At 45.9% G+C, this 26,241-nt stretch overlaps 1 protein-coding gene and 1 long non-coding RNA gene across 3 annotated transcripts in view; one reads left to right on the plus strand and one right to left on the minus strand.

Moving 5' to 3' along the window:
• TBX15 (T-box transcription factor 15) overlaps positions 1–25,190 on the plus strand; it is a 102,833-nt gene extending 77,643 nt beyond the window's left edge. For both annotated transcript variants that reach the window (XM_049616483.1, XM_049616482.1), the window contains exons 7-8: positions 11,971–12,068; positions 22,693–25,190. In XM_049616483.1, the coding sequence (XP_049472440.1) occupies positions 11,971–12,068; positions 22,693–23,477 (883 nt within the window). In that variant the 3' untranslated portion in view covers positions 23,478–25,190. The remainder of the gene's footprint in view (positions 1–11,970; positions 12,069–22,692) is intronic.
• LOC125912203 (uncharacterized) lies at positions 14,337–22,767 on the minus strand. The gene is made up of 2 exons (XR_007454633.1): positions 22,679–22,767; positions 14,337–15,796 (listed from the first exon to the last, which is right to left on the minus strand). It is a non-coding gene; the product is annotated as an uncharacterized LOC125912203 (long non-coding RNA).
• Positions 25,191–26,241: the final 1,051 nt, after the last annotated feature.

Here is a 26,241-nt window from a genome sequence, read left to right on the forward strand (position 1 = left end):
CCTGTAAATAAGGAATTCCCTAGTAGAGGACAGGAAGTCAGGTTGATCTTCCCTAGCAAGTGAAACCATGACATGATGACCCTGAAGTCCCCTGTCTCACAATAGGGCAAAGATGAATCATTAGATATAGAAGCCATTTTTATCCTCCGGTGCTCTGGGAAGCTAGATTAAAATTGACCTCTGGGGGCTAGTACAGTGGCCCTTGTATTTTCTCTTTTAAAAAGGTCAAAATTACCTGATAATCAGGCTTGAAATCTCACTACCTGCCTGCAGGATCTGATAAGGACAAGAATTATTAATGTCAAGTTGCAGATGAGAAAGACTGATGAGGATAGAGGGGATTATTTGTAAATCCTCTGGGATCTGGGGGCTCTGTGCCAACACCAGAATCCAGTTCATCACCTTCCAGCCAGTGCCTCACCTACTGCCCTGCTTGTGCTAACAGAGTTCTTATAAATCTATGATCTTCCTCATGCCTTTTAGACATCAAATGACTCATACAGAGGAGCATGGTTTGATGAGTTGCATATAAACGTACCCAAAACATACGGATTACATTTCCTTTAAAAACACATGGGCTTAAAAATTAAGGGGGGAAAGTGCTTGGCCAATGTTTTTTGGTTTTGCAGAACACAAAACATTTGTGGAATACTTTACAGTTACAGAATTTGCCAAACCTCAAACCAAAACACGTTTATGTTTGTCGATCTCAATCTATCCCAGCGCGATCCAAAGGCTCAGGAAGGGAGGGGTGTAGAGGGCAGATGGGGAAGACACAGCCACACGCTGCCCTCTCTTCAAATGCCTCTCCAGACTCTCTCCCACCCTGCCAGCCTCTCTCTGCAGCATCCTCTGAGTGTGGCCAGGCGACCGCAGTGTCCTGAACACAGAGAAGAACTGAGGAGGCTCCGGTGAGGACACTTATTTCCATTACTGATATATAGTTTTTAAATGTTTATTTATTTTGAGAGAGAGAAAGAGAGAGAACCTGAGCTGGGTAGGGGCAGAGAGAGAGAGAGAGAGAGAGAATCCCAAGCAGGCTCCGTGCTGTCAGTGCAGAGCCTGACATGGGGCTTGAATCCACAAACCATGAGATCATGACCTGGGCTGAGATCAAGGGTCGGATGCTTAACCAACTGAGCCATCCAGGCGCCCCACCTCATATTTTAATATAAAGAGAAATCCATGGAGAGTACTCCTGACTCCCAGCCCTATCACTCTCTCCTTCCCCTCACTGGGCACCGCAGTGCCCCACCTGATTGCTGAGCCTGGGAGAGGGAACTCTTCAGGACCTGGTTCCCTAGAGCAAGTGTACATTCTGGGCTCTTGCCTTTGATGGTAAGTCCAGAAGAGGCAGCCTGCCATTCTGGGGAGTGGTCCCTCTTCAGGGCAGTTCTAGCCCGCTCGTTCAGCCTCCACACCTACACCTTAGTATCCAGACACTTTTGTCAGTAATAAAGCTGGTATTTCAGTCTCCATTGCTTCAGGCTCCCAGGACTTTCTTGGACTTTATTCTGAGTTCAAATGAGGACAAGAGGTGACATTAATTGGGCCTTTCAGAACCCCACCAGAAGCCCCAGTGAGCCAGGATGTCATCCCTGTGGTGTCACCATCACCAGAGCCTGTCACAGTCCTCTCTGCTTCCTTAGGAAGTGCCATTCACATGCTTCTGTGTGACAAGGTCACCACTCCTCAAGCTGTACTTATGGAGCTGCTACTTTGCATTGCCATGTGATTGTGCCCCTGATTAGAAGTCCCCACCAGAAGTGTGTGTGTGTGTGTGTGTGTGTGTGTGTGTTCATGTTGAGAAGAGTGGTAGACAGGTGGTCCTTTGGATGGAGACACTCAGAGATTTTGCTTCCAGGCATTGTCTCTGCAATGGGAGGGCAATTGTGTTTACTTCTAAATTGTTCCTCCTAGATTTCTCAGAAATTATGTGGCCCAAATCTGGCTTTAGGGAGGTTGGAGGAGATCCATGTATATTTGCTTTTAATCAGGCCTAGTCCCAGGCACGATATCCAGAGTTAGCTCTGGGAGATTTCTCCTTCCAGGAGGAGATAGTAACACCTTCCTGTTCCTAGGGAAAACAGATCCCCTCAGCTTGATTAGTTTATGTCTTGTGGTCTGTGTTCCTGGGCTCTGCCCAGTGTTAGAATGTGAGTTCCATGGGGCGCCTGGATGGCTCAGTAGGTTAAGTGTCCAACTTTGGCCTATGTTATGATCTCACAGTTTGTGGGTTCGAGCCCCGTGTCAGGCTTTGTGCTGACAGCTCAGAGCCTGGAGCCTGCTTCAGATTCTGTGTCTCTCCCTCTCTCTCTGCCCCTCCACTGGTTGTGGTCTCTCTCTCTCTCTCTCTCTCTCTCTCAAAAATAAATAAACAGTAAAAAAATTAAAAGAAAAAGAGTGTGAGTTCCTTGAAGACTGTACCTATGTCAAGTAGTCTTAAGCTATTTCCTACAGCATCAGGTACACAGAGTAAAATGATAATTGCTCATTTACTTACAAAACAGCAAAAAGATTTGATGAGTGGCAGAGAAATTAAAAACCAGGAACTCTGGAGTGAGAAAACCTTACCCCAACCAAGGGTGAATCAAATGCAACAATAGTGGAGAACTAGTTTTGGACACGAACTAAGAAGGGAAGGAAGAGTGAATCTATAAATAGGCTTAGTCTCAAGACTGGGGGCAATGTTGTTTCAAATCTGAGATCAGGTCCATCTGAGATGGACTGATGCTGTGGACACTGATTTAGCCTCATCCTAGATTAGACACACACACCCTTCAGGCCGTCAGAGCTGGCTCCGAACAGTGGGAACATGCTTTTTGCTAGTTTCAGAGTCTGTGAGTGCAGGAAAGAAGGAGTCCCAGAGACTGAGTCCAGGCAGAGTGAAGTTTAGTTGAGAAAGGTTGCTCAGTAGCGAATGGAGAGGTAACATTACATCTTTATGGTTGGGCACTCCAGTGGACAGTGTATTCCAAAGAGAAGACAAAGGTCACAGAGCTGAAGAGAACCAAGTGTTTGCAGTGTGTCCCATGGTCAAGAAGCAGCCTGGGGAGATACATGTGTCCACAAGCCTGACAAGCCCACTGTGCTCAGCTAGGGGGAGCATTACACCTGCAAAGACCTTGCACTTGAAAGGGAGAGCAGAGGAACAGAAGGAACGAAGAGTCTCTGGGTCTCAGTCCACATCTAATGTGAAGGCCTTGTCTCTGCTAGGAGTGGCTGCCAAGATTTTACAGAAAGCCCAAGTCAGCTTGGGAAATTTTATACAATTCCCAGGGACTTCCTCCAAAGCAAACACATACATAAAAAGGAGAGGATTAAAATTATGATCTGTCTGGAGAGTGAAAGGTTCTTACGAACTTGTCTTAATAGTAGCATGGAGTGCATGACTCTGGGTTCTCTCAGTAGCCTTCATCCTGTCTTTGACCTTGGGTTTTACCTTACTCCCAGCCTCCATTGCATCTAAGACAACTGCAAGGGCGACTGTCCCACGTGATGTGGTTTCATCCAGATACTCCCTGCTTGTGTGGTGCCTCAGAAGCCACTGCTGTTGGTTCCACTGCTGTAGGTCCCCAGTGGAGTGGCCCTTCTGCGGTCCAGGGAACTGGTGAAACTTTTTAGAAGGGTATCTTTTTCTCTGGAGGCCACCTGTGGAGGCTTCTACCACAACACTCAAATCCCACTTAGGAACTATCAGAAAGGAGCTGGAGGCAGGCCTCATATCATGGGGCACTTGGTTCATACAAGTAACTGTAGGTTGTCCTTCACTGAAAAAACAAGAGGGACTTCAGGATGAGGTGTATGAGGCAATGTGTGTCTAGGCTGATTCTCAGCCAGCACTGCTGTTTGCTGGGAACGTGGCTGGTGGCTGTCCTTCTTGGTGCCTAGTGTCCCTTTACATAATATTTCAGGGGAGAGTGATCTAAAAATGGAGCCATTAACTGCATTACGCGAATGGATATATTTGCTTGCAGGAGGAGGATGCTTAATGAGGCTAATACTTAACACAAAGGAAGGAATCTCCATTGATGGGGCGGGGGTGGATATTTGGGAGTAAAAGATTTTCCTGTGACCGCCCCCTTCAGCAGCTGCTGTCCCAAGACCATGTTCATAGAGTGAAGAATCACCTTCTTGAGCACAGACAGGAAACCTTGTGAAGGCCCAGCCGTTTCTCACAAAACCCAGAGTGGAATCAGAATGCCTCCAGTGAATGGAAATGAAAAGGAAGGAAAAGGAAGAGTCAGCCAGACACTAGCCCCAGGGCCAGGTCATCGGTGCTTAGGTCTGAAAGAAACCATTTTTCTTTGTGAGTTGGGGAAGAAGTGTGCAGGGTGGGTCTCCGTCAAAGTCTGTTAGAAGAATTCTGTTACAACCAAGTGTTTCCAGTCTTGTCCACACCCTGGCCTACCTCTTAAGCTGAACATATGAAATTACTATATTTGTGGGTCAAAGAGGTAAAATATCGGCAGTTTCATACCGTTCAACCTTGTATATTCATTTCCAGGAATTTGAATCATAAGTATACGATAACATTAGTAATAGTCATCTCACGTAGTATCGGTGGTCCAGGTTTTCCCTTTTTATCTCCAAGTTGATTGGTATTGTTAGAGTGTTTCCCATTTGACGGATGGTAAAGCTGAGTAGAGTGAGGTACTAGCTTTCAGAATTTGCAAATCCAGCCAATGGCAGCATCCAGAGGGTGATGTCACTGTCCTCTATTAGGCACAGCTTGCCAGTCAGCAGACAGCTTTGCTCTTGTCCCTCTCCGGGTCCCTGTCGCTCGTGAAGGCTCACATAGCAAACTTAGAGCCAATGCACTGACCACTTGCCTTCTTTCAACCAGCATGACTTCCAAGTGTCTCCCTCACTTTCAATTTCTATATTTTTATTTGTTCTCCCTAAAGCCATTGACTCTGTTTTTCCAGCCAGTCTCATCCTGCTCATTCCTGGCACTCTTACTAGCCCCTGTAGATTTTTCAGACTCTTTTGTTATCCCTGGCACGGGTGCCATTTAGCAGATCTAAAGTAAGTAATCGGCACTAGACTCCCTCTTGGGAACTGCTGCATCTACAGGTCAAGGTAGCTGGCCCTGTACTAGACTCTGGTGGCAGCGTCCTGCCAGACTCCCCCTCTTCTTCCAGGCCATGGCTGTTTATCACGTCCCCTGGCTTTTGGTCTTCCAGCCAGTATTTAACATTTTTCTCTGCCTTGTTATTTGTTCTCTCTCCTCTGTCATGAACCTTTTCCACCATTGTCCTCTTGGCTCCGTTGGTTTGCCAGGGAAAGTTGGCAGTTGTTTTATTATCTATGGCTCTCGCCCAGGGATGGTGTCATCTAACAGAGTGACGTCTTTTTAATGGCTAACATATTGGAGTCTGAAATATCTGCAAGATAATGAGGCCTACAGAGGCTTGAGGGACACGTTTTCAGTTCCTTGAGGAGAGAATGAGAGATGGAATTAGGTAACATGCAGGTCCCTCCACATTCAATCCAGAACCAGAGGGCTGACACAGTTTTGAATTCCAGGGGAATAAGAGTGTTTTCTCCTGTTACAGGTCACAACCTGAGCTGACGGTGGGATTTTGTTTGCTTGAGTTAGACCGATGGTCCTCAAGCTTTCATTATGTTTTTTTCTCTTGTTCGGATGTATTTTGTCTTTAATCAATCTGCATTTATTAAGTAACAATGAGGAGGGAGTAGTATCATTATTTCCGTTTTATTGACAGCGAGGCTGAGGCATGAGAAGGTTGTATGGCCTGGTCAAGATTGCGCTGATAAGCAGCCGGGTTGCAGTTTGGGCCCAGGCAGTCTGGCTCCAAAGCTCTTGGTCTTCTTTAAAAAAAAAAAAAAAATTGTTTTTAACATTTATTCATTTTTGAGAGACAGAGAGAGACAGAGTGCAAGCCGGGGAGGAGCAGAGAGAGAGGGAGACACAGAATCTGAAGCAGGCTCCAGGCTCTGAGCTGTCAGCACAGAGCCCAATGCGGGGCTCGAACCCACAGACCGCGAGATCATGACCTGAGCCGAAGTCGGCAGCTCAACCAACTGAGTCCCCCAGGGGCCCTGCTCTTGGTCCTTCTTAACCACTGTGCTAATCTGCATCTTGTGTGATTACCAAATTAAAGTTTGACCATTCCAGTCAAATGCAAAGAAACTTACTCTTTTAGTTAGCCTGCTTTGTGTCATCAGGGATTGTTACTGTACTTCTTGAGGCAATGAAAACTCCTTCGAGAGTCCCATTGCTACCCATTCAGACTCCATGTGGGGTGGGGGGCAGGGTTCCCGAGCTGGGAATCCCTTGGGAAGGAACAGTTTTGACTCAACTCCAAGCATGTGCCCATTGGACACCTGTTCTTCCAAACCACTGTAAGGCACATCAGTGACAGCCAATCAGTGTGTAGATATACTTGTTGTACCATCTAAAGCCAAGTTTTGAATGATGGCTTGTTGTTGGTGTTGTTTCCAATTTGCAGACCTCTGTTGGGGGGCCTTTTAAAATATTCCTGGACAACAAATACGTAGGAGCCAATTCCAGATCCAGGAAAGAAGGAGGTGTGGAAGGTTTGCCCTCACCTCAGTGGATGAAGGACAGTCTAAGAAAAAGGATTAGAAAGTTGAGATATGGTAATTAGATCTGAAAGAACAGTGTATTCTGGTTCTGTGTCTTTTCAAATGCTGGAACAGGAAGAGAGAAGAAAGATCAGAGGTGCAGTACCGCCCATGGGATAAAATCCAAGCACCTAACATGGCATAAATATTCACAGTATCTGCCCCATCATCTCATCTTGCACCTGGAGCTCCAGTCACCCTGAACTATTTTCAGTTCCCAGAACGTGCCTTCCCTTCCATACCTCCAAGGCTTTGCGCACACTGTTAGCTCTCCTAGGAAAGGTCTTTCTGCCTCTTGTCTGTGTGGGAAACTGCTGAGTAACCTTTAATATGAAGCTGAAGTCACTGGCCTATCATGGAGTGATCCTGGAGTTTTCCAGGTGTAGGAAGTACTTCTTGTTCAGGGCTCCATGGCATCTTCTATGTATCGTCAGTGTAGCACTGATCACACAGGTCAGAATTAGCCATTTACATGTTGTTCTCTCTTTCTTCTAAGTTTATTTATTTATTTATTTTGAGATGGTATGTGTAAGCAGGGAAGGGGCAGACAGAGAGAGGGAGAGAGAGAATCCCAAACAGGCTCCACGCTGCCAGTGTCGGGCTGGAACCGTGAACCGTGAGCTCATGACCTGAGCCAAAATCAAGAGTCAGACGCTTAACCAACTGAGCCACCCAGGCACCTCTACACGTTTTTCTCTTTTTGTTAAACAGGACACTCCCAAATTACAGTAAAGACCCTCTGCTCTTTTTTGTTTTTAAATCTCCTGAACATGGCACATTTACTGGTTGGAAAACTTCTTTGTGACTTCAAAACCCCATCTCTGTATTTCTTGACTGTCTGTTATTGACAGATGGCTGATGGCCTTATCAATCCCTAGCATAGGTTCCCTTTGTTGCCAGAATCACCAGCAAATGACTTGGGGAAGAGTTAAAAGTCAGAACTACAGAGAAAATAAATAGAAGAATCATAAAAAGCAACCCTGTCTCTCAACACAAAAAAACAAAGTATGCATCAACGTGCTACCTAATAGATTCATGAATGTAGTTATAATTGTTGTTATAATTATCAAATATTTGCTGAACTCCAAAGCAGGGCAATCCCACATTTTATTTTTTTTATTTTATTTTTTTTTTTAAATACTTGTTTATTTTTGAGATAGAGACAGAGCATGAACAGGGGAGGGCCAGAGAGAGAGGGAGACACAGAATCTGAAACAGGCTCCAGGCTCTGAGCTGTCAGCAGAGAGCCCGACGTGGGGCTCGAACTCACGGACCGTGAGATCATGACCTGAGCCGAAGTCGGACGCTTAACCGACTGAGCCACCCAGGCGCCCCCCACATTTTATTTTTAATGAGAATTTGGAAAAATAATTCTTTGCAGTCTGGCTTTTTTTTTTTTTTTCAAATCAGTTGATCTTGAGGCATCATCAATTTGTAAAAGAGATCTTTGGCTTGCTTCCTTTCCTTCCTTTTCTCCCTCCTCTTGAGCACATTCTGTTGGTTTGGCCAGTGAGCAGACTGAAAAGTCTAAAGAGAAGAGGCCTGGAAATCAGAGAGATGATTCCAGCCAAAGCACTGAACAAAAAGAGTTAGATATGGCCTCTCTTGTCACTGGAGCAAACAAGGAAAAGTAAGCAAGAAGGAGGCACTTGCCAATATGATCATCTCTGATTGGAAACCTCAGACGTGACATCAGGTCTCTGGTGTGCAACGGACCCAGAGAGGCCCACCATGTGGAACATGTTAATGACGTGAGGTTACCTAAGACTGCCTTTTTTTTTTAATCTGTTAGACAATGAATTCACTTTTAAGAACCTTAAGATAAAATTTTACAAACCCAGCGTTTAATGGTGATGAATAAGTAAACAATGTGCTGCTCACGATAAACTTTGAATAGATGTCCAAGTGGCCAAAGATGTTAATGGGTAGTTGGCAAAGACTCTTGTAAGAGAAGATGAGGGTAGAAATGACGGGCCTCTGATAGGGGACTCAGACTTGGAGGTCAGAAATTCTGTGACTGGAACGGAAGAAACCAAAGGAAAAGTGAAACTCCTCTGAGACCTGAGTCAAGAAAGGCACAAACAGCTATGGAAACAAGTCCCACTTCTCCAATACCAAAGGAGTCCTTTTGTCTTCAGAGTCCTGATTTTCCATCAAGTTGTTTTTTTTAAGTTTTACGCTGGCTACAGTTCATGAAACAATGGCTCAGTAATAAAACACAGGGTGAAAATTCACTCCTTTTTAATGAATTCAGTGCACGTAAATTGAGTCTTACCAGGCAATAGGCATCACCTTAAGCACTGGGACACAGAGAAACATGGGATCCAAAGCAGAGATGCTAGTGATGGAGAGGGAATTTATTCCCTGGATTACCTGGAACTTATCTTGCCGTGGCCCATCACCCAAGTCTGATACATAGAACTAGTACTTTCTAACAATTAGATCTATCCAGTGAAGCTTCATGGAGTTTGAGGACAAATAAGATGTGGCATATAGTAAACAAATAGGATTAATTTTTCTAAAAAGAGACATGCTTTGCATATATAAATAGATTCAGGGAGTATCCAGGATAATTCTATGAAGGATGGAGCCACGGCCAAGTGTGGTGAGGAATGTGTGGTCTTAGTCATTATTTTTTGGTAGTCATGACCCCCCCCCCCACCACCCCACCACCAAAATGAATCTTGTGACCGACCCCTGGACTGGATAGACCATGGCTGTGTCCATATGTGGAATCTCGTACATTACATTCTTAACGGCTAAGGAAAGTCTTCCTGAAGGGGATGTGGAAACCGTCTGGCACTGTCACCATTTACTCATCGGTAAAGGAACCAGAGGGTAAAAGTTACATCAGAGATTTCAGCCCAAGGTCAGAAAGAACTTTCTAACGTCTGTTAGAAAACTGAGTATTTTCCTTGGGAAATGCTCCAACAAAGGCTGAATAACCATCCAGGCTGGCATCACAGGAAGTAGAAGTAGGTGATACCCAGGAATTTCCCTTTTGTTTTTTTATTAAAAAAATTTTTTTAATGTTTATTTATTTCTGAGAGAGAAAGAGAGACAGAGCACAAGCAGGGAAGGGGCAGAGAGAGAGTGAGACGTAGAATCCAAAGAAGGCTCCAGGCTCTGAGCTGTCAGCACAGAGCCCGACGTGGGGCTCAAACTCACAAACTGCGAGATCATGACCTGAGCTGAAGTCAGACGCTTAACCAACTGAGTCACCCACGCACCCCAACTTTCCCAATTTTTAAACCTATTGATTCCACGACTCAGTCTTTCAGTTGGATTTTAGACTTGGACGGATGGGCAAATGGCCACTATCCTATAGAGAGTTGACTGCTTAAATAAAATCATAAATACCTTTGCCACAATCTTTTTGCCTGTTGTGAAAATGAAATCAAAGCTTCTTATATTTCTTTAATAAACACAATATTGGCAAGTATAACAGTGTATTATTGTCACTTCAGTCTTCTGTCACTTTATTAGGAAATGAGAAGGGACTGTTCTTTGTCCTTGAGCTAATATTTTGCCCCTCGTTAGTACATGTTCCTGAGAAGAATGGAATCGGAGGTGGAGCAACAAAGGCCTTGCCATTTGCAGGGAGCCTGCTGTGCCATTAAAGGGAATCCTAAAATGTTCTGGTGGGTGGCCAGCATTCCAGAGCAAGGCAGTGAGATCTAGGCCGGGCCTATCTCTTTCTTACAACCATCAAAGCTCGGCATGCCTTTATCTGCCTATCCCCTTATTATTGTGAACTCCCTAATTGCCTGGACTCTTTCTCTCCACAAATAGTTTCATGTACTGTATTCAGCATTGATGTAGGTGAGTATGTGGACACGTCTTCTATTCCTACTTTTAACAGATTAACAGCTAATAAACACCATGCAACACCCTCTCTTCTCAACCTCTTCTAAAAATACAGAGTTCGATTTGCCAACATTGGTGTATTTAAAGCCTCCAAGATTCCAGGGAAGACTTTAGAAAGTTAACTGTGCAAGTAAGGGCTGTTCAGAGAGGAGATTTTCCAACATAAAGAGCCAATCAGTGTATCAGCAGCTCATCTGAGAAGAACCTCAGAGGATCTTATAGTCATTTATAAGGAAAGGATATTTGTTCTCACTTAAAATAAAACTTCTCACTTTGTTCTTGGTCTGCAGGACTGAAGACAACTCTGGAAATGTATTGCCTAGGGAGCAGGACAGGCAGCGTGTTTTCATCTCAGGAGGGAAAGCTTGTCTTTTCTGGGAAGGGACGCCATGTTACCTTCCAGTAACTTTGCAATGAAAGGACTATGTCACCTCGTTTTCTCTACCCTCCTTGCCCTGCCTTTCCCGTAGTCCCTGAACTTCCCTTCCCTCCACTTAGATAGAAGTGAAGCAGTTAATTTTAAAGAAAAGTCAATAATCGGAAGCTATGTTCAAAGCTTTAAAAGAAGCCCCAGCCTGGACTCTGTTCCGAGGACTTGGAATACCAGCAAGAATATGTCTGAGATAACTTGGACAGTTATGTTGAAATTGTGCCCATCAGCACCTCATATATATGACAGAGAGAGAATTTATTGACGGGTAAAGTAGGCACTGTGTGCATATTTCAATTAATGGAACCTCCAGTATCAATGAAACAGAGAAGCCTTAATGTTTATTCGTAAAATCCTGGATGTTTCCTGTGGTCTGACTGTCTCAAGTAAGTGACCCTCAACGACCAGCTTGATTATTAGATGATAAAATACAGGTAAATATTTACAGAAAGGTCTTGGCCTTTTTGCTTGAGGTATAGTTTCTGGGACCAAACCCTTTCTTTGCCTTCAGGTGGGTGTTTTTTAAGGCAACGGAAACTCAAAGTGTATCTGCCCTGCTTGCCTCTGTTGATTTAAGAAGCCTGTAAAGCCACAGCGATTTGACAATTTCATTGACTCCACATATTCACTGATAGAGCTGGGGCAGTCTGTGTCTTTGTCACTGTGGTAATTATGACGACATCTTCCTGTGCTAGAGAAACCGGCAGCGCTACTCTCTGTTCAACTCCATTCGTGATATTAGTGACCTTGACCTTTAACAATTAAGGTGGGTTTTTTTTTTTCCATGCAGACCAGACATCCTTTGAAGAAAGCTCAGAGGAAAAGTCCATCATAGTTACGACTTACTCGCAAATAATCTGAATTGGGCTAATTTCTTCTTCCTTTTGCATTTCAGTGTCATCTATACCTTGCGCTCTTCCAGACGAATTGCCCCCAGTGGTGATATCTCTCAGTGCCTATGTCTATACCACTTCTCAGACAAATCACCACAGATCTTTAAAACGTCAGTGCATTTCTTGGTGTTATTTACAACTCCCTTTGCTGACTTTTCTCCTTGGCAGGACCGGACTGGAAGCCATCATGGAGACTTACGCGTTCTGGAGACCCCCTGTGCGCACACTCACCTTTGAGGATTTCACCACCATGCAAAAGCAGCAAGGTAAAGTCGTGGGGCACGGCCTCTGCCTGGTGATAGTGCGGAGGAGAGTGGGAGCAGAACTGAATATAGCACATCTGGCCCCAAGCCAAGCCATGAGTTACACCCGTTCTTCTAGAACGAAGAGTACTTGGTAGTGCCCTAAATAACCAAAGCATAACCACTTGCACAAACAAGCCAGTTCCAGAGGCAGCACGCTTTCACTCTTCCTAAAAGCAGGGTTAGGTTCACGATTATGATGGTGGTGAAATTATTACTTCTACCCCTGAACGTTCACATAGCCCTTGGTACTCGAAGAGATCTTCATAATAACATCATTTATTCCTCATGGCAGCCTTATCAGTTTTCTTAATCTAGTTTTGTAGATGAGAACAAACTCGGCCTGCACAACGGCAGTGAATTGCTCAGGTCTGACAGCGAGCGGGGGGGGGGGGGGGGGGGGGGGCCCAGGCCCGGCCTGCCACAAGCCCGTCGGAGTCTCGCGACTTGTGTTCCCTCCTGTTCTTGTTTACGTGGAACAACACCTGCCTCAGGTTGATGGGCTGGGTGGACTTTTTCCTTACACTGATTTGTCCTTTCTTCCAGTATCTGCCCTCTCTGGCAGCTCAGGTTGGGAAGCCTGTGGCCTGTGCACAGGTGACTTGTGGGCTGACCTCGACTCCTTTCTTCAGTCCCATTGGTGGCTCTTCCCAGCACAGCCCCTGTTCACCTGGGGAAGCTTCCAGAGTGTCAGATGCTTTATAAGCCTCCCTCTCCAACCTCCTCCTGTCCCAGAGTGGCATGGGCCAAAATTACAGACAAAGCTTATTCTGTTCTGTCACATGGCTGCCATTAATAGAGCCCCGAGTTTTGAAATTGTGGCTCTGCCATATGGGAGACCCTTCTAGGACTTGATGATACATTATATTACATTCCCCTCCCAGGGGAGCTTCTGGTGGTTTGCACGCTAAATTAGGTTTTGTAACCTAAATTATTGCGCTCTCTCAGATTGTAAGATAAAGCGATTGAAAACATAGGGTCTGGAGTCAGACCGCTTGGGTTAGGCTCTTCCTAGCTTTGGGACCTTGACCAAGTCCCTAATCCTTTCTGATACTTAGTTTTCTCATGTGCAAAATGGAGAATTTTTGTGAGGATTAAATGAGACAATGGAAACAGGGGAAGCACTCACGACATGCTAGCTCTCGTGGTGGTGGTGGCGGTGGTCGTCATCGCCACCATCTCTGTCCCTCTCTGTCCCTGTACATGGATACCTGAGAGGCAGGTGCATCAGGGACGAGAGATACTGCCTTTCTGATGATTAGTTATTTAAAACATGATTAGACCATTCACCTTCACAGGGATCTGGTGAGGCAAGTGATCCAGAATTTCTGTCTCTCTCTCTCTCTCTTTTTTTTTTTAATAAATGGAGGAGAAATGGAAGCCCTCTGTATGAAGCAGCCTTCTCCTCATAATCCTGTGAGAAAAGAAGGGTCAATGCATCTTCAGGGTGTTGCTATTGCTTCTAGGCTCTCGTGGCCCTTACGAGGCAGAGGTATTCTGACAGTTGGGAAATCTGGGTCTCCATCTTAGATGGCCACTACCTCTCTGTAACCTTGGGCAAGGTACTTCTAGTGAATCTGTTTTCTTCACCCACCAAAGAGGGGTAATTTTTTACAAGATCACTTATGTAAACACACTTCATAAAGGAACATGTGTCATTCTCATGCAAAGATACTTACTTGATCCTGTTTATTTCTGAGGTGGCTCCTTGCTTCTTTGCCCTTGCTTTATGTTGATTTTGCAAGCTCTAGCTAAGCAAGAGTTTGTATCATGGAGGCTGGTGTGAGAATGTTGGCAGGGGTATTGCCAGTTCTTGAGAAGCAGGCATGGGTGGGGACATAGTGTTCACTGCTGTGTTCTCAAGAACTGTCATAGGGCCTGGCACCCCGGAAGTACCTAATGAACAATGCCAAGTGAAGTCACTTGGTGGCACTGTGGCTCAGGTAGGCAGGGCCACTGTCTGATACATGTGCTTGGAGCACAACTACCTAGTATGTGTGTAGATGTGGATGTGGAGTGATGACTGGGGTTGGCAACCTGTATTTCAGCAGCACGTGGGGCCGTTAGGCAGGCACAGGCACAGGGAACTGGCATGAGTTGCTTAGGTGTGTAACATGGCCGGTTTCACGGTGTTTCTATCAAAAATTTATCCATATGATAAATTTATTGTTGACACTTGGGAAACAATGGTTTAAGAGAAACTGGACTTTTGAAGCAAAATGTCACACTTAATTAGGGAGTCCATTTTTTATTGGTGGGGGATGAACTTGGAATTACTAGATACATATGGTAGTGGGATGGGGCTGGAGGAAAAGCCAAAATTCTGTTCAATTGTTTAATTGGAATCCATTTTTGAACTATACATTGAACTTGATCCAGATTCTCATTATTAAAAAATATGTGGCTTCGTTTCTTCACATTAACAAAGGACATAAAAGAAACAACATTCACTCCCTCCTCCCTTAAGAACTAAGAATTCTGGTAGCTCTGGACAGTATCACGTATGAAACGAAGAAAAGAGACATAGCCACCTGTGTTGAACTGTCTCGTGTCTTAGAAGGAGTAGAAAGTGATGACCTTCTAGAGGAAACTTCGGTGGCAGACTGATCTTGTAGTAATTCCCTTTTGGTGAAGAGAGTATTGGCAGTGTTGACACGAAACCTAAGCTCCACATAATGACTGACTTACCCAGTGTCCATATAACCTCACTGCTTCAGACACATGAATATCTGGCATGTCAAATACATGGCCCTAAGACTGTTTTCTACTGCTGCTTCTGCTGCTGTTGCTGGAAGCTAGACTCTTCTGTCTGAATGAGGTTACAGATGCTTTTTTCATCCCGTCCTTGCTGTCATTTTTATTTCTCTTTCGTGAAGACCCATTTGTTGGTAACATTGCAAGGAAAGCCCTTAGTTGAATTAGCCTCAGTTTTGCAAAAACCCAAATCCTTCTGTTTAAAAAAATATATTGAATGGGTATTCTATATAGTTGTTTTCTCCTATGGAGAAGCATGCATGGGATTCATTATCCTCTGCCTTTTACACAAAGAGAAACCAAGGCACAGAGCAAAGTCTGCTCACATATCTGCAGGTAAATGGTGGCAGAAGTGAGCTTAGGATTCCGAAGTGCGTCTCCATCTTGACAGGGCAGTTCCCTTTCCATTAGACCACATTTGATTTCTTCATTCTTACTAGAGCTTTGATTGTCCACAACATTGTTTTTTAGTTTACACTTCCAATTGATGTTTTCTGGCCAACACCTTGAGCATTAATTCTAAATAGGTCGATATTCTATTTTTATGAAGTCAAGTGTATGGTCTTACCTTCAGATGTCTTCATTTAGAATCAGCAAGGGAGTTCACATGTTTGGAGAGTCTGGAGATAGGATTCTATTTCAGGAGGGGCTTCTGCCTGAACACTGCTAGTGGCAGGGACAAAATGAACTAACCAAGTAGGTGATGCTTGGGGACGTTGACTGAGGCAACACAGGTAGAGAAGAAAAAAGAAGAGCCCAGGTCAGTTATGGCCAAGTGCAGTCCTGTTGTTCTGATGATATATACAGTGGAGCTGTTTGTATGGCCCAAACCAAAAGAGCTTGTGTGACCACCATCCGTGTCCAAGGGGCTGACAACTCTTGTACCAGGAAGGAACCATCTTGGACCAGTGACACCAGAGCTGACAGTCCATCTCCATCTGTGGAAATAAGGAGACCTGCCATTTATGGAACGCTCCCTCTTCCTCAAATGGTAGCAGACATCACCAGAAAAGATTGGGTCTTTTAATGTTTGTCAGGCAGTTAAAAGGATATGAGCATCTCTGTTGGTGCTGGGATTTTCATCAGCTTGATTTATAACAATTAGAGGTTGGTCCTGGAAAGGGATCAGAAACTGAGAAATTCAAACCAGTAAAACACAGGGAAAGGGGACAGTTCAAGGGACAGCTTGTCTTTGAATTACTGTGGATTACTCTGTAATGATTCTGAGATAGCTACTTACACAGATCTCATGTATCACTGAGGTGAGGAAGGATGGCTGTGAGGAGCTCGTGACAGGGATTGACAGGGTGTCTGAACTCAGTCCACTAAAACAGTGGCGACATACATTTTGTTTTGTCCCAAAGTCCCTGATGCTCAATGTGTCCAGAAATCTAGCACACGATTTACCTTACAGACTTGGCGCCCTCTCCTGGGGGAAGAACACCACTATATATATGCATCATCCTGGGTGTTTCCCTGCCTCCTTCCCCACCGTAGGTAGCCCCCATCTCCAAGTTCTGGAATCCATCCACACCTTTAATCTCCCTTGCCACCACCTGCTCCAGGCTCCCACCTGACTTCATCCTCAGACCCCCATGGTGGTAACATAGCTGTGAGCAGCAGTAGACCTACATCTTAAGTCTCAATTTGAGGGAAAGGGTCATGTGCCCCTCTTAAGGTTTCTAGCAAAATCTCTGAGTCTCATTGACTCAAATTGCGTCACCCCCGAACCAATTACTGTGGTCAGGGGTGGGGAATATGATGCGTGGACCATCCAGCTCTTAGTCACATGCCTTCCCTGGAGGTAGGGGTGGAGAGCTGAGAGTGGGGGACGGGGGGGTTTCTCAGTGGGAAGCTGGGTACTGTGGCCAGGAGACAGGCAGATCAGCCCTCAATGGCAATCACAATCGGTGTGTACATGGCCGCAGGGAAGGCAGTAAAACAAGGAGCAGAGAAAACAGACCAGTTCATGGAATGTGAAAAAACAGGGCCACCCCAGCTAGGCAAGGTGGTAGGTGTGAAACAGGGCCATCCAGGAAACAGAGAGACTCAGAACCCAAAAGACCAATGTGAAAAATGAGAATTGGGTGAATATATTACAAGCTAGATTAGGGGCACCAGGTAAGCATCTGACTTTGGCTCAGGTCATGATCTCACGGTTTGTGGGTTAGAGCCTTACATGGGGCTCTCTGCTGTCAGCGCAAACCCTGCTTCTGATCCTCTGTCTCACTCTCTCTCTCTCTCTCAAAAATTAACATTTTAAAAAAAGGAAGAGGTCTGGATCTATGTATATCTTTAAGCTTTATGGAGAAGGATGCATTAAGAGTCTTTCTAAGATTGAAACCACACAATTCTCATTAGCACTATAATGTTTCACATTTGCATTCTAAGAAGGGCCCTCATTTCAACTAAGGGTAATTCCATAGTAGGGAGGAATGGAGTTGTGATCCTTAACTTTATGGCTTTTGGGTTTATTCCCTGGGATCAGTCCACAGGGTGCTGACATCTTACCTTTTCCCTGTTTGAATGCCTCAAAGGCGGCTACTCAGGGACACAGTGATCCCACATTCTCCAAGGAACACATGCCACCAAGTTATATGAGAGAAGAGTCTGGCTTACGCAACCAAGTAATTACATGGAAATTTATTCTTTACTAGCCCAGATGGGGTCTTGTTTTTACTGTTTTTCGATTTTTTTTTGGGGGGGGGGGGAAAGCACAACAAAATAAACCCAAAAGGAAACTGTATGTGAACGCCTCCATATTACAATCTGGAAGTGATCAATTTAAAGATGCAAAAGTCAGCAGGTTTGGTATTCAGGATTTTCATGGTCACATTGTACTTGTCTTCATGGTACACAAGTATATTCTAGGTTATTGTCCTCGTATGGAATCACTGCTAAACATGTATTCTTTTTGGTTATTTTGGCTGTGAGCCTTGAATATTGGAACAAGTTAATGTTGAATATGAATTTCAATGAGTATCTCCTCACTTGGGTCCATGGGTAAAACAAGATGCAGGGAGGTGGGGCGGGTGGGGGATGGGTCCTGGAATACCAGAGAGTTTTCAGCTACTTAGGGCATTACATTTTAATCACCTCTCAGACATGGATTAAGGCCTCTGGGGACAGTGGGAAAGACACCAACCTACCTATTTGTGTTCAATTCCGCTTGCTTGATCTGAGAATAGAGACACAGAGCATGGAATTTCCATTCTAGGCAGGGGTGAGGTGAGAGGGAAAGATAGTTCAGAGAGGAAACAGAGCTGGTTTAGCCTTTGGGAGTACAGGCTTAGTGGGCCCATAGTGGTCACGGGCCCAGTGCTCTGTCATTCGCAACCATGGAAGCTCCTCCAGCCTGTTACATCCGGGCATCTAGCTGTGACATATGCTCACCAGAGTGCAGGGAGGCCAGACATGCTCAGCTCCGTGGACAGAAGCCAACACCTGAGAGTCTCCCCATCAGAACCCAAATGCCCTGTGATTCCTTTCTCCTTCTTTCACTCCTTCTTCACTGACAGAAGGGACAAGAAATGGAAATAAATATTTAATGCCTTTGTGCACTTTGTATTATATGTTATTTCATCTGTTTCTCAGAACATCCCTACAAAGGAAAATACCCGAAATTCCATTTGTATAGAGAGAGGCTAACTTGCAAGGTCCCGTAATCAGTAAGACAGCTGGGCAATCCAAACGCTACAGCCCACACTCATCTATTAAATCAAGCTTCAGGGGCACCTGGGTGGCGCAGTCGGTTAAGCGTCCGACTTCAGCCAGGTCACGATCTCACGGTCCGTGAGTTCGAGCCCCGTGTCAGGCTCTGGGCTGATGGCTCGGAGCCTGGAGCCTGTTTCCGATTCTGTGTCTCCCTCTCTCTCTGCCCCTCCCCCGTTCATGCTCTGTCTCTCTCTGTCCCAAAAATAAATAAAAAACGTTGAAAAAAATTTTTAAATCAAGCTTCAGTCAAGAAAGACCCTGAGAGCATTCAGGACCTGGCTGTGGCAGAGGGGTGAGGCGAGAATGTTATACAAGAAAGGGAGGTGTGCTTTTCTCTGAGAGGCAGCTCTGCCCCCTTTGTATCAGTGTCGCCTGGCCTTCCACTCTGCCCTAGCTCTTCTGTGATGAGAGGCCTCAGGCAGCCGAGTGTTGAGATGCACAGGGAGGGCAGCCTGCCTCCTTATGCTTATTTAGCGCTTGGCTGGCACTTCCGATCTTGTTTGACAGCCGACAAGCTGTTGGATCATGCAAGAGTAAAGACTTCTCGGTATCTCGTTTGCTTCTCTGCAAAATGAGTGCCTCAGTCTTCTCTTTCTACGTGGACTTTGAAAACTAGCTGTCGTTTGTATTGAGTACTTTAAGTGCACAAGAGCACTTCTTCAAAGTGAATGGAAGCAATGTGACCTTCTCCTGGACAGGCTTGCTCCCCGGCTTCAAACACTGGTTCATGTGGGGGCTCCCGCCCCCTGAAACTCAGCAGGCCACCAAGTCTCATTTCCAGGGAGTGTCATCTAAAAGCCAAAGCAAGCTGACTACAAACTTTTTAACATGTACCTCTCATCTGCTCAGCAGAAATCCCTGTGACTTGTTAATAGCTCCCTTCTTATTTTTTTGTAGTGAAACCAATTGAGGCCTTAAATCAGTACCATTCGTTCCATCTCGGGCCATCTGAGAAAACCATTTAGAGTTGTAAAAAGTCATCTGTTGCATCTTGCGCTTCCTGCTGCAGGGCGAGGGCCAGTGCCTGACAGAGCGAACCCACAACAGGACGGTACAGTGTGCCGAACAGGGGGTCTCTTCGGGGACCCCATAAACACCAGATCTGGGAGAGCAAGAACGGACCTTCAAAGAGAGGAGACCAGATACATATCCCATAAAACACAAACCTCTTTACAGCTGGAGTCAAGTTTCTCCACTTGCGCCACAGCGCTGCTTTCACCGAAGCTCATAGTGTTTAGGGTGGAAGAGGAGGAAGATGTGTGCAGAATGCCGCTTGCAGAAAACGAATCTCTGACCTTCCCCGGCCGGCCCTGTCGCCGAGGCCACGCAGTGGTCCAAAAACAAGAAGTGGGAGGTGTTCTTCCTCCTCCTTCTCAGCTGTCCCCTTCCCAAACTCCTTTTATTTTTTTTATTTTTTTTATTTTTTTTCAACATTTTTAATTTATTTTTGGGACAGAGAGAGACAGAGCATGAATGGGGGAGGGGCAGAGAGAGAGGGAAACACAGAATCGGAAACAGGCTCCAGGCTCCGAGCCATCAGCCCAGAGCCCGACGCGGGGCTCGAACTCACGGACCGCAAGATCGTGACCTGGCTGAAGTCGGACGCTTAACCGACTGCGCCACCCAGGCGCCCCACCAAACTCCTTTTATATTAAAAGGATTCCTTGAAAAGTCCTTGTTGGCCATGCACACTTTTGTGTAAGTTTCATCCTCAGACGCAAATAGAATTCTGCAAGGATAGAAAGTGAAGCCTTATCAGTTTGAGACCGTCTTTCAGAGATGAGGAGAACGAAGAGGCAGGACACGTTGCCTGTGGTCATCAGCCGGGTGGAGGCCGGCAGACCTAGAATGTGTCTGGGTGCTGTTCCTATGACTGTCAGCTGCTGGCTTCCTTCTCCCAGGGGTGTTGACAATGTTGGCCTTCTCTCAGTTTGTGGAATAAAAATCTTTTCGCGAATCCTCTTAAAGGAATTTAAGGCATGAAGAAGAAACAAAAGAAGGAGAATTTCCTGAAATGACTCTAACCAAAATCAGCTCCTGTTTGTAGTTCTACCTTGGAAGTTTCATGGGGGAAATTTTTGTCACCAAGGAAGAAGTGATACTAGTTGGGTTTTGTAAAAATTTAACTCTAACAAAGCTGTTGGCAGGAGCTAAGTTTGTACTTCAATACTACTACCATATCTGTGCACGTAGGCTGAGGCTAAAAATTAACTTTGGGTTTCTCTTTGAGGTATCTGCGTCTCGGTGTGCACATCTGGATCCTCCTCCCTGGCACACTGCGGATGGTTCCTCTGTATCTCAGTATCTCTGGAATCCTGCTGGTTTTCTTCCCATTTCTCTCACGGATAAAAACCTTATTCCTGTTCCTTTCCACTTAAAATGTCCTTTACCCTTTTATAGCAGATCAGGTTCCTCACATGAGTTGTGGATGACCTGAAGATAACCAGGCTCGTGGGGGGGGGGGGGGGGCTGTGCTTTTAAAGAACTCTGGGAAATTCCCAAGCTTGCCCCGAAGGAGGGAGTCCATCATCGGAGGGTCTCTGTGGAGGACAAAGCAGCCTCCTGTTCTGCAATTCAGATGACAGCTCCAGCGGCCCCAGCGGTCCCCACTGTCTTTGCCAGTGGGCAAGGCAAAAAGCGGTTGCTACCCTGCTGCTTCCTAGCCCTGGGAAAGGAGAAGCTTGGAAAGGCCATTCTTTTTTTTTTTTTTTTTTTTTCCTTTGGCTTCTGAGAACACATTTGAAGTAGGTTGGGTTGAACTGGCCCTTCATCTGTTGGTGCATCAGCCACCAATCCAGTTCTAATATCCACACGTCAGAGAAGCAACTCTTTCAAACACAGATACGGGGACTTTAGGAGATGGAGCTGGAGTTCCTCTACCCCAAAGTGTGGTCTCTATGCCAGTAAGCAGCATCAATCTCAGAAATGCACGTTCTCAGGCCCTGCCCCAGACCTATAGAATCAGAAACTCGGGGTGGTGGGTGGGGACAGTCAGCAATCTATTTTAACAAGCCTTCCAGGTGATTCTCATGGCCCTTAAAGTTTAAGGATTGCTATTCTGGGTACTTTGAAAGAAGGAATTTGGGTTTTATCATTGCTTTTCACCCCCGGCTGCACATTAGAATCATTTGATTGCTGTTTAGTTGGTCTGAGGTGGGATCCTGTCACTTAAAGCTTGTAGCTTCTCCTAACTTATCCAATTCAATATCTCATCTTCTGGATAAAGAAACAAACCCAGAGAAGATAAGTGATGTGCTCAGGGTCAGCTGGGGTGGGGGTTGGGGGGTGATTCGTGTGGCAGAACTGTGAGGGCGCAGGTCTCCTGACTTTGTGACTGTCTGAACCCCTGCCCTCACAAATATCCCAAATCCACAGACTACATTTACAGTCCTTGTTCCAGTCTCTGAGACTGGACAGGGTCTTACAGAGGGAGATTGGCAGACCCTCTGGATTATGATGATTTAGTTACAGGTTAGCTCTGCTTTATGCTAACCTAGCTCTTCCGGTTGTACTGATAATACCTCTCATATGACAGAACTTCAGGCCAGTGCCTCCCTTCCTACTACCTGGGCCCCTCTCAGTCCTCAACCTTGACCCAGTGCCCCATTTCCTCTGTGGGTATGGTCCTGAGATTTGGTATGCTGTGTTTTTACCTGGAAGACTAAATATGGCAAAGTCTGCAACAGTCCCTGGTGAAAACATATATTTCATGCCTTTCCACTGAGAACGGAAGAAGTTTTGTGGGGGGATTTTAATGCTGAGTACCAGAGGTCTTACTGGAAAGTGAATTTGTTTCTTCTTCGTGCCTTAAGTGAGAAATGGCAAAGTGAATATTTGAAGGGTTTTTTTTTTTTTAAAGACTTTGAAGGCATTTACACACAAACAAAAGTTTAGTGTTCTTTTGTGTCATCTCTGTCTTTTTTGGAGAGTGTGTGTGTGTGCACACGCGTGTGCCTATGTGTGTGTGCACAGATAGAATCACTTAGGTCTGCTGAGTTAAGAGAAAGCTGTGGTTCTGTAAAAATCAGCCCGTCTGGGACATTTGAGGGTACCTCCTGCATGGCTTGCCTCTGGCCTGGACGGGCCTCTGTCTCAATGGTATTTACCTTTTATTTTTCAGGGGGCAGCACAGGCACTTCCCCGACCACCTCCAGCACTGGGACACCATCGCCTTCAGCTTCTTCTCACCTTTTGTCTCCATCCTGTTCTCCTCCAACATTTCACCTGGCCCCCAACACTTTCAACGTGGGCTGTCGAGAGAGCCAGCTGTGCAATCTAAACCTCTCTGATTATCCACCATGTGCCCGAAGCAACATGGCTGCCTTGCAGAGCTACCCGGGGCTGAGTGACAGTGGCTACAACAGGCTCCAGAGTGGCACTGCTTCAGCCACTCAGCCCTCCGAAACCTTCATGCCTCAGAGGACTCCATCCCTGATCTCAGGAATACCGACTCCTCCCTCGTTGCCTAGCAACAGCAAGATGGAAGCCTACGGTGGCCAGCTGGGGTCCTTCCCCACTTCCCAGTTCCAGTATGTCATGCAGGCCGGCAATGCAGCCTCGAGCTCCTCCTCACCACACATGTTCGGGGGCAGCCACATGCAGCAGAGCTCCTATAACGCCTTCTCTCTCCACAACCCTTACAATCTGTACGGATACAATTTCCCCACTTCTCCGAGGCTAGCCGCAAGCCCGGAAAAACTGAGCGCCTCTCAAAGCACTTTACTCTGTTCTTCTCCTTCCAACGGGGCCTTTGGAGAGAGGCAGTACCTGCCCACGGGGATGGAGCACAGCATGCACATGATTAGCCCTTCGCCCAACAACCAGCAGGCGACTAACACCTGTGACGGCCGGCAGTACGGGGCGGTCCCAGGCTCCTCCTCCCAGATGTCCGTGCACATGGTTTAATGGCCAGGCCGAACAGCACGGAGCCGGGGCCCCAGAGTCTCCACGGGCAGATCCTCCTCTTTGGGAGCCCAACGCCTTTGAAAAACGGGAACTGTGTATTTTGTTTTCTTTTCTTTTTTTTTTTTTTTTTTTCTGGAGGAGGAAAGCACATCCCGAAGAAGAACAAAAGACCTTTAAGCCACTGAAGGATACTTACCATGTGGAATCATCTCTGACTCAGTGGCCATTCTCCTGCCTTCCCAAACCTTAGTTTTATAAAGCATTGTCTACTCTAGAGTGGCCTTTGAAGAAACTGAATTATCATTTTATAATAATGTTAAGGGAGATGCTAGCATGTAGCAGCCATAAAAAGTTACCCCCACACAAATACAGACCTACCTATACGTACACACATACATACATGCATGCATGCACACACACACATACATATTTGCACACAAAGTTACCTACAGCGATACACACACACACACACACAGACTTGGAACTGGGCGAACTCTGTGGAGGGGGGCCCAGGTGGGTGCTTTCACCAAGAATCGGTCTATGTACAACGCTAGATGGACTGGGCCAGCAGTAGCTGCCAACCTTTCTCCCCTGCAGCTTACCCTGTTTCTGGAATGAACCGTGTATCCTGGAACCCCCTCCTACCCACAAGGGTGGACAGACACCACCACTACAACTGGACTTGGCTTCCTGAAAAAAGATGGCTTTTGAACTTTGGCTCTCCTAACTCTGTGTTCAATCGCTGACGTTCCCAGTGGTACCTGTGAAAAGGGAGTAAGAGTAGCCGAATGAGAAAAGAGGAGAAGGAGTAGTGGGCAAGAGAGAGGCGGAGAGCAAGACTGAGAGAGGAAGTGTGAGCAATGGTGAGAGTGACAACGCACCGAGGAGATTGGGGTCGTTTCTCTCCCTCCCCCTACAGGTGATAGAATCATGGCGTTACCTAGGAGTAAGCCTCTCTGGCACACTGTGCAGAGTCAGGGCACTGGAGAGAGGACCCGGGCAAGGAATGCACTTGGATCCCACAGCTCTGACCAGCATGATCCAGAAGAGGGGTGCGCTGCCTGGGAAGTGCCGATTCCAGAGCGCGAAGCCTGGCGGGGGAGGGGGAACAGGAGTATGAAGAAGGAAGGGTGTTATAATCCCGACAGATGATACCAAGAGCAGAGGCGACAAATCGAGGCCTGGCCGTCTGCATGCCAGATCCAGACACCTGACCTGGATTGCCTGCCCCGCATCCCCCGGGGCAGGAGAAATCCAGTCACGTTCCAGGGAATTACAGATGGGCCTTTCTGCATCCTTCCACCTGCCCTTAGGTCTCCATTTTTATCAAATAGTTTATTGCATTTTGAAGTTTGGGTTTTTTTCCTTCATCTTTCCCTTTCCCCTCAAATCCTTTAATGTTAAGAAAACAAGTAAAGTTTGGTGCAAGCTAAACTTTTTAAGTGGTGTGGAAATGCAAATAATACCAAGTAATACAGATATTATTAAGATTTTTGGTTTTGAGGTGTTGTAGATAAATGTATTTATGTGCCTAGTGGGGAATCCAATATTATGAATATTAAAAAAGGGGGCAATAAAAAGGGTATGTAAAATATGTATGAAGTAAAGGTGTATAAAAAATTTGCCCTTATGCACGGAACTGTTTCTAAGTGCCAAGCACAGAAAGCCGCTAAATAAAATCTTTGCAATTGTTTCCTGTGTTTGTATGGAAAAAGTAAAAAGTCTATGCGTTTCCATTATGCTTTGTAATAAGCACAGCACGGTCATCTATACCACTTTACGTGATCTCTGTGTAGACCTCATGAAGTAGATATTACCATGCTCATTTTATGATTAGTAACTGCGCTCCAGAGAGGTTGAGCGGATTATCCAGGATCACAGAGTGTCAGAGAGGGAGCCAGGACTTGAAACCAGGTCTAACTCTGTGGGATGTTCGCCTCTCACATTAGCTTCAGATGCCAATGAGTCTAACAGCTATCCTCACCCTGGCTATGTGCCCGGCATGATACCATTCTATGACTATCTCCTCTCATTCTCCCACTGTTCTGTGAGATATTAGTTTATCATCATTTCATAGATCTGGAAACAAGCTTTAAAAAGTTTCAGTACTTGATAAAGGCCCTCAGGTAGCAAGTGATTGAGCTGGTGATTTGACCTCAGGGTCCTGCAGGGCCCCAGCAGTCCCATGAAGCACTTGGGCAATCAGGAAAGAAATTCTATCCAAAGGGAGTGAGGGGAGAGTGACTCTGAGGCTGTTTAATCATAAATTTATACCCCCCCCCTTTAAACACACCACCGCAAGACCAGAGGCATGATTTTGAGTTCTCATGCACCAAATGACTGATAAGAGACTAATAAAGTGCCTCAGGCTGTTCACTTATAAACACTTCCATATTCTCTCATTTGAGCCTCACAGTGTCCAAGGACAGGGTGGGAAGTATTGTTTTTGCAAATGGGAGATGAGGATTCTTAAAGTTGTGACCCGCCAGTGGATTCAACATGGATGGGAAGCAGCAGAGCCAAACAGCAGAGCCCCCTGCTCTCCCTCCATCCTGGATCATTTCCGGTTGACAGCGACGTTGGGAGTCCACTGACCCATTTCATCAGGGCTCGATTTCGGGGGTCAGGTTGTCCATGAGCACACCCACTCACTGGAAATGAAGCTTGGTTTGGGGGAGTAAAAACTTCTCCAATCATTGCGTCAGTTTTATAAATAACTTCAAAGACTGGCATGCCAAGTTAATTCCATTAGCTATCACGTGGT

Source organism: Panthera uncia (genome assembly GCF_023721935.1).
Source record: "Panthera uncia isolate 11264 chromosome C1 unlocalized genomic scaffold, Puncia_PCG_1.0 HiC_scaffold_4, whole genome shotgun sequence".
Lineage (NCBI taxonomy): Eukaryota > Metazoa > Chordata > Mammalia > Carnivora > Felidae > Panthera > Panthera uncia.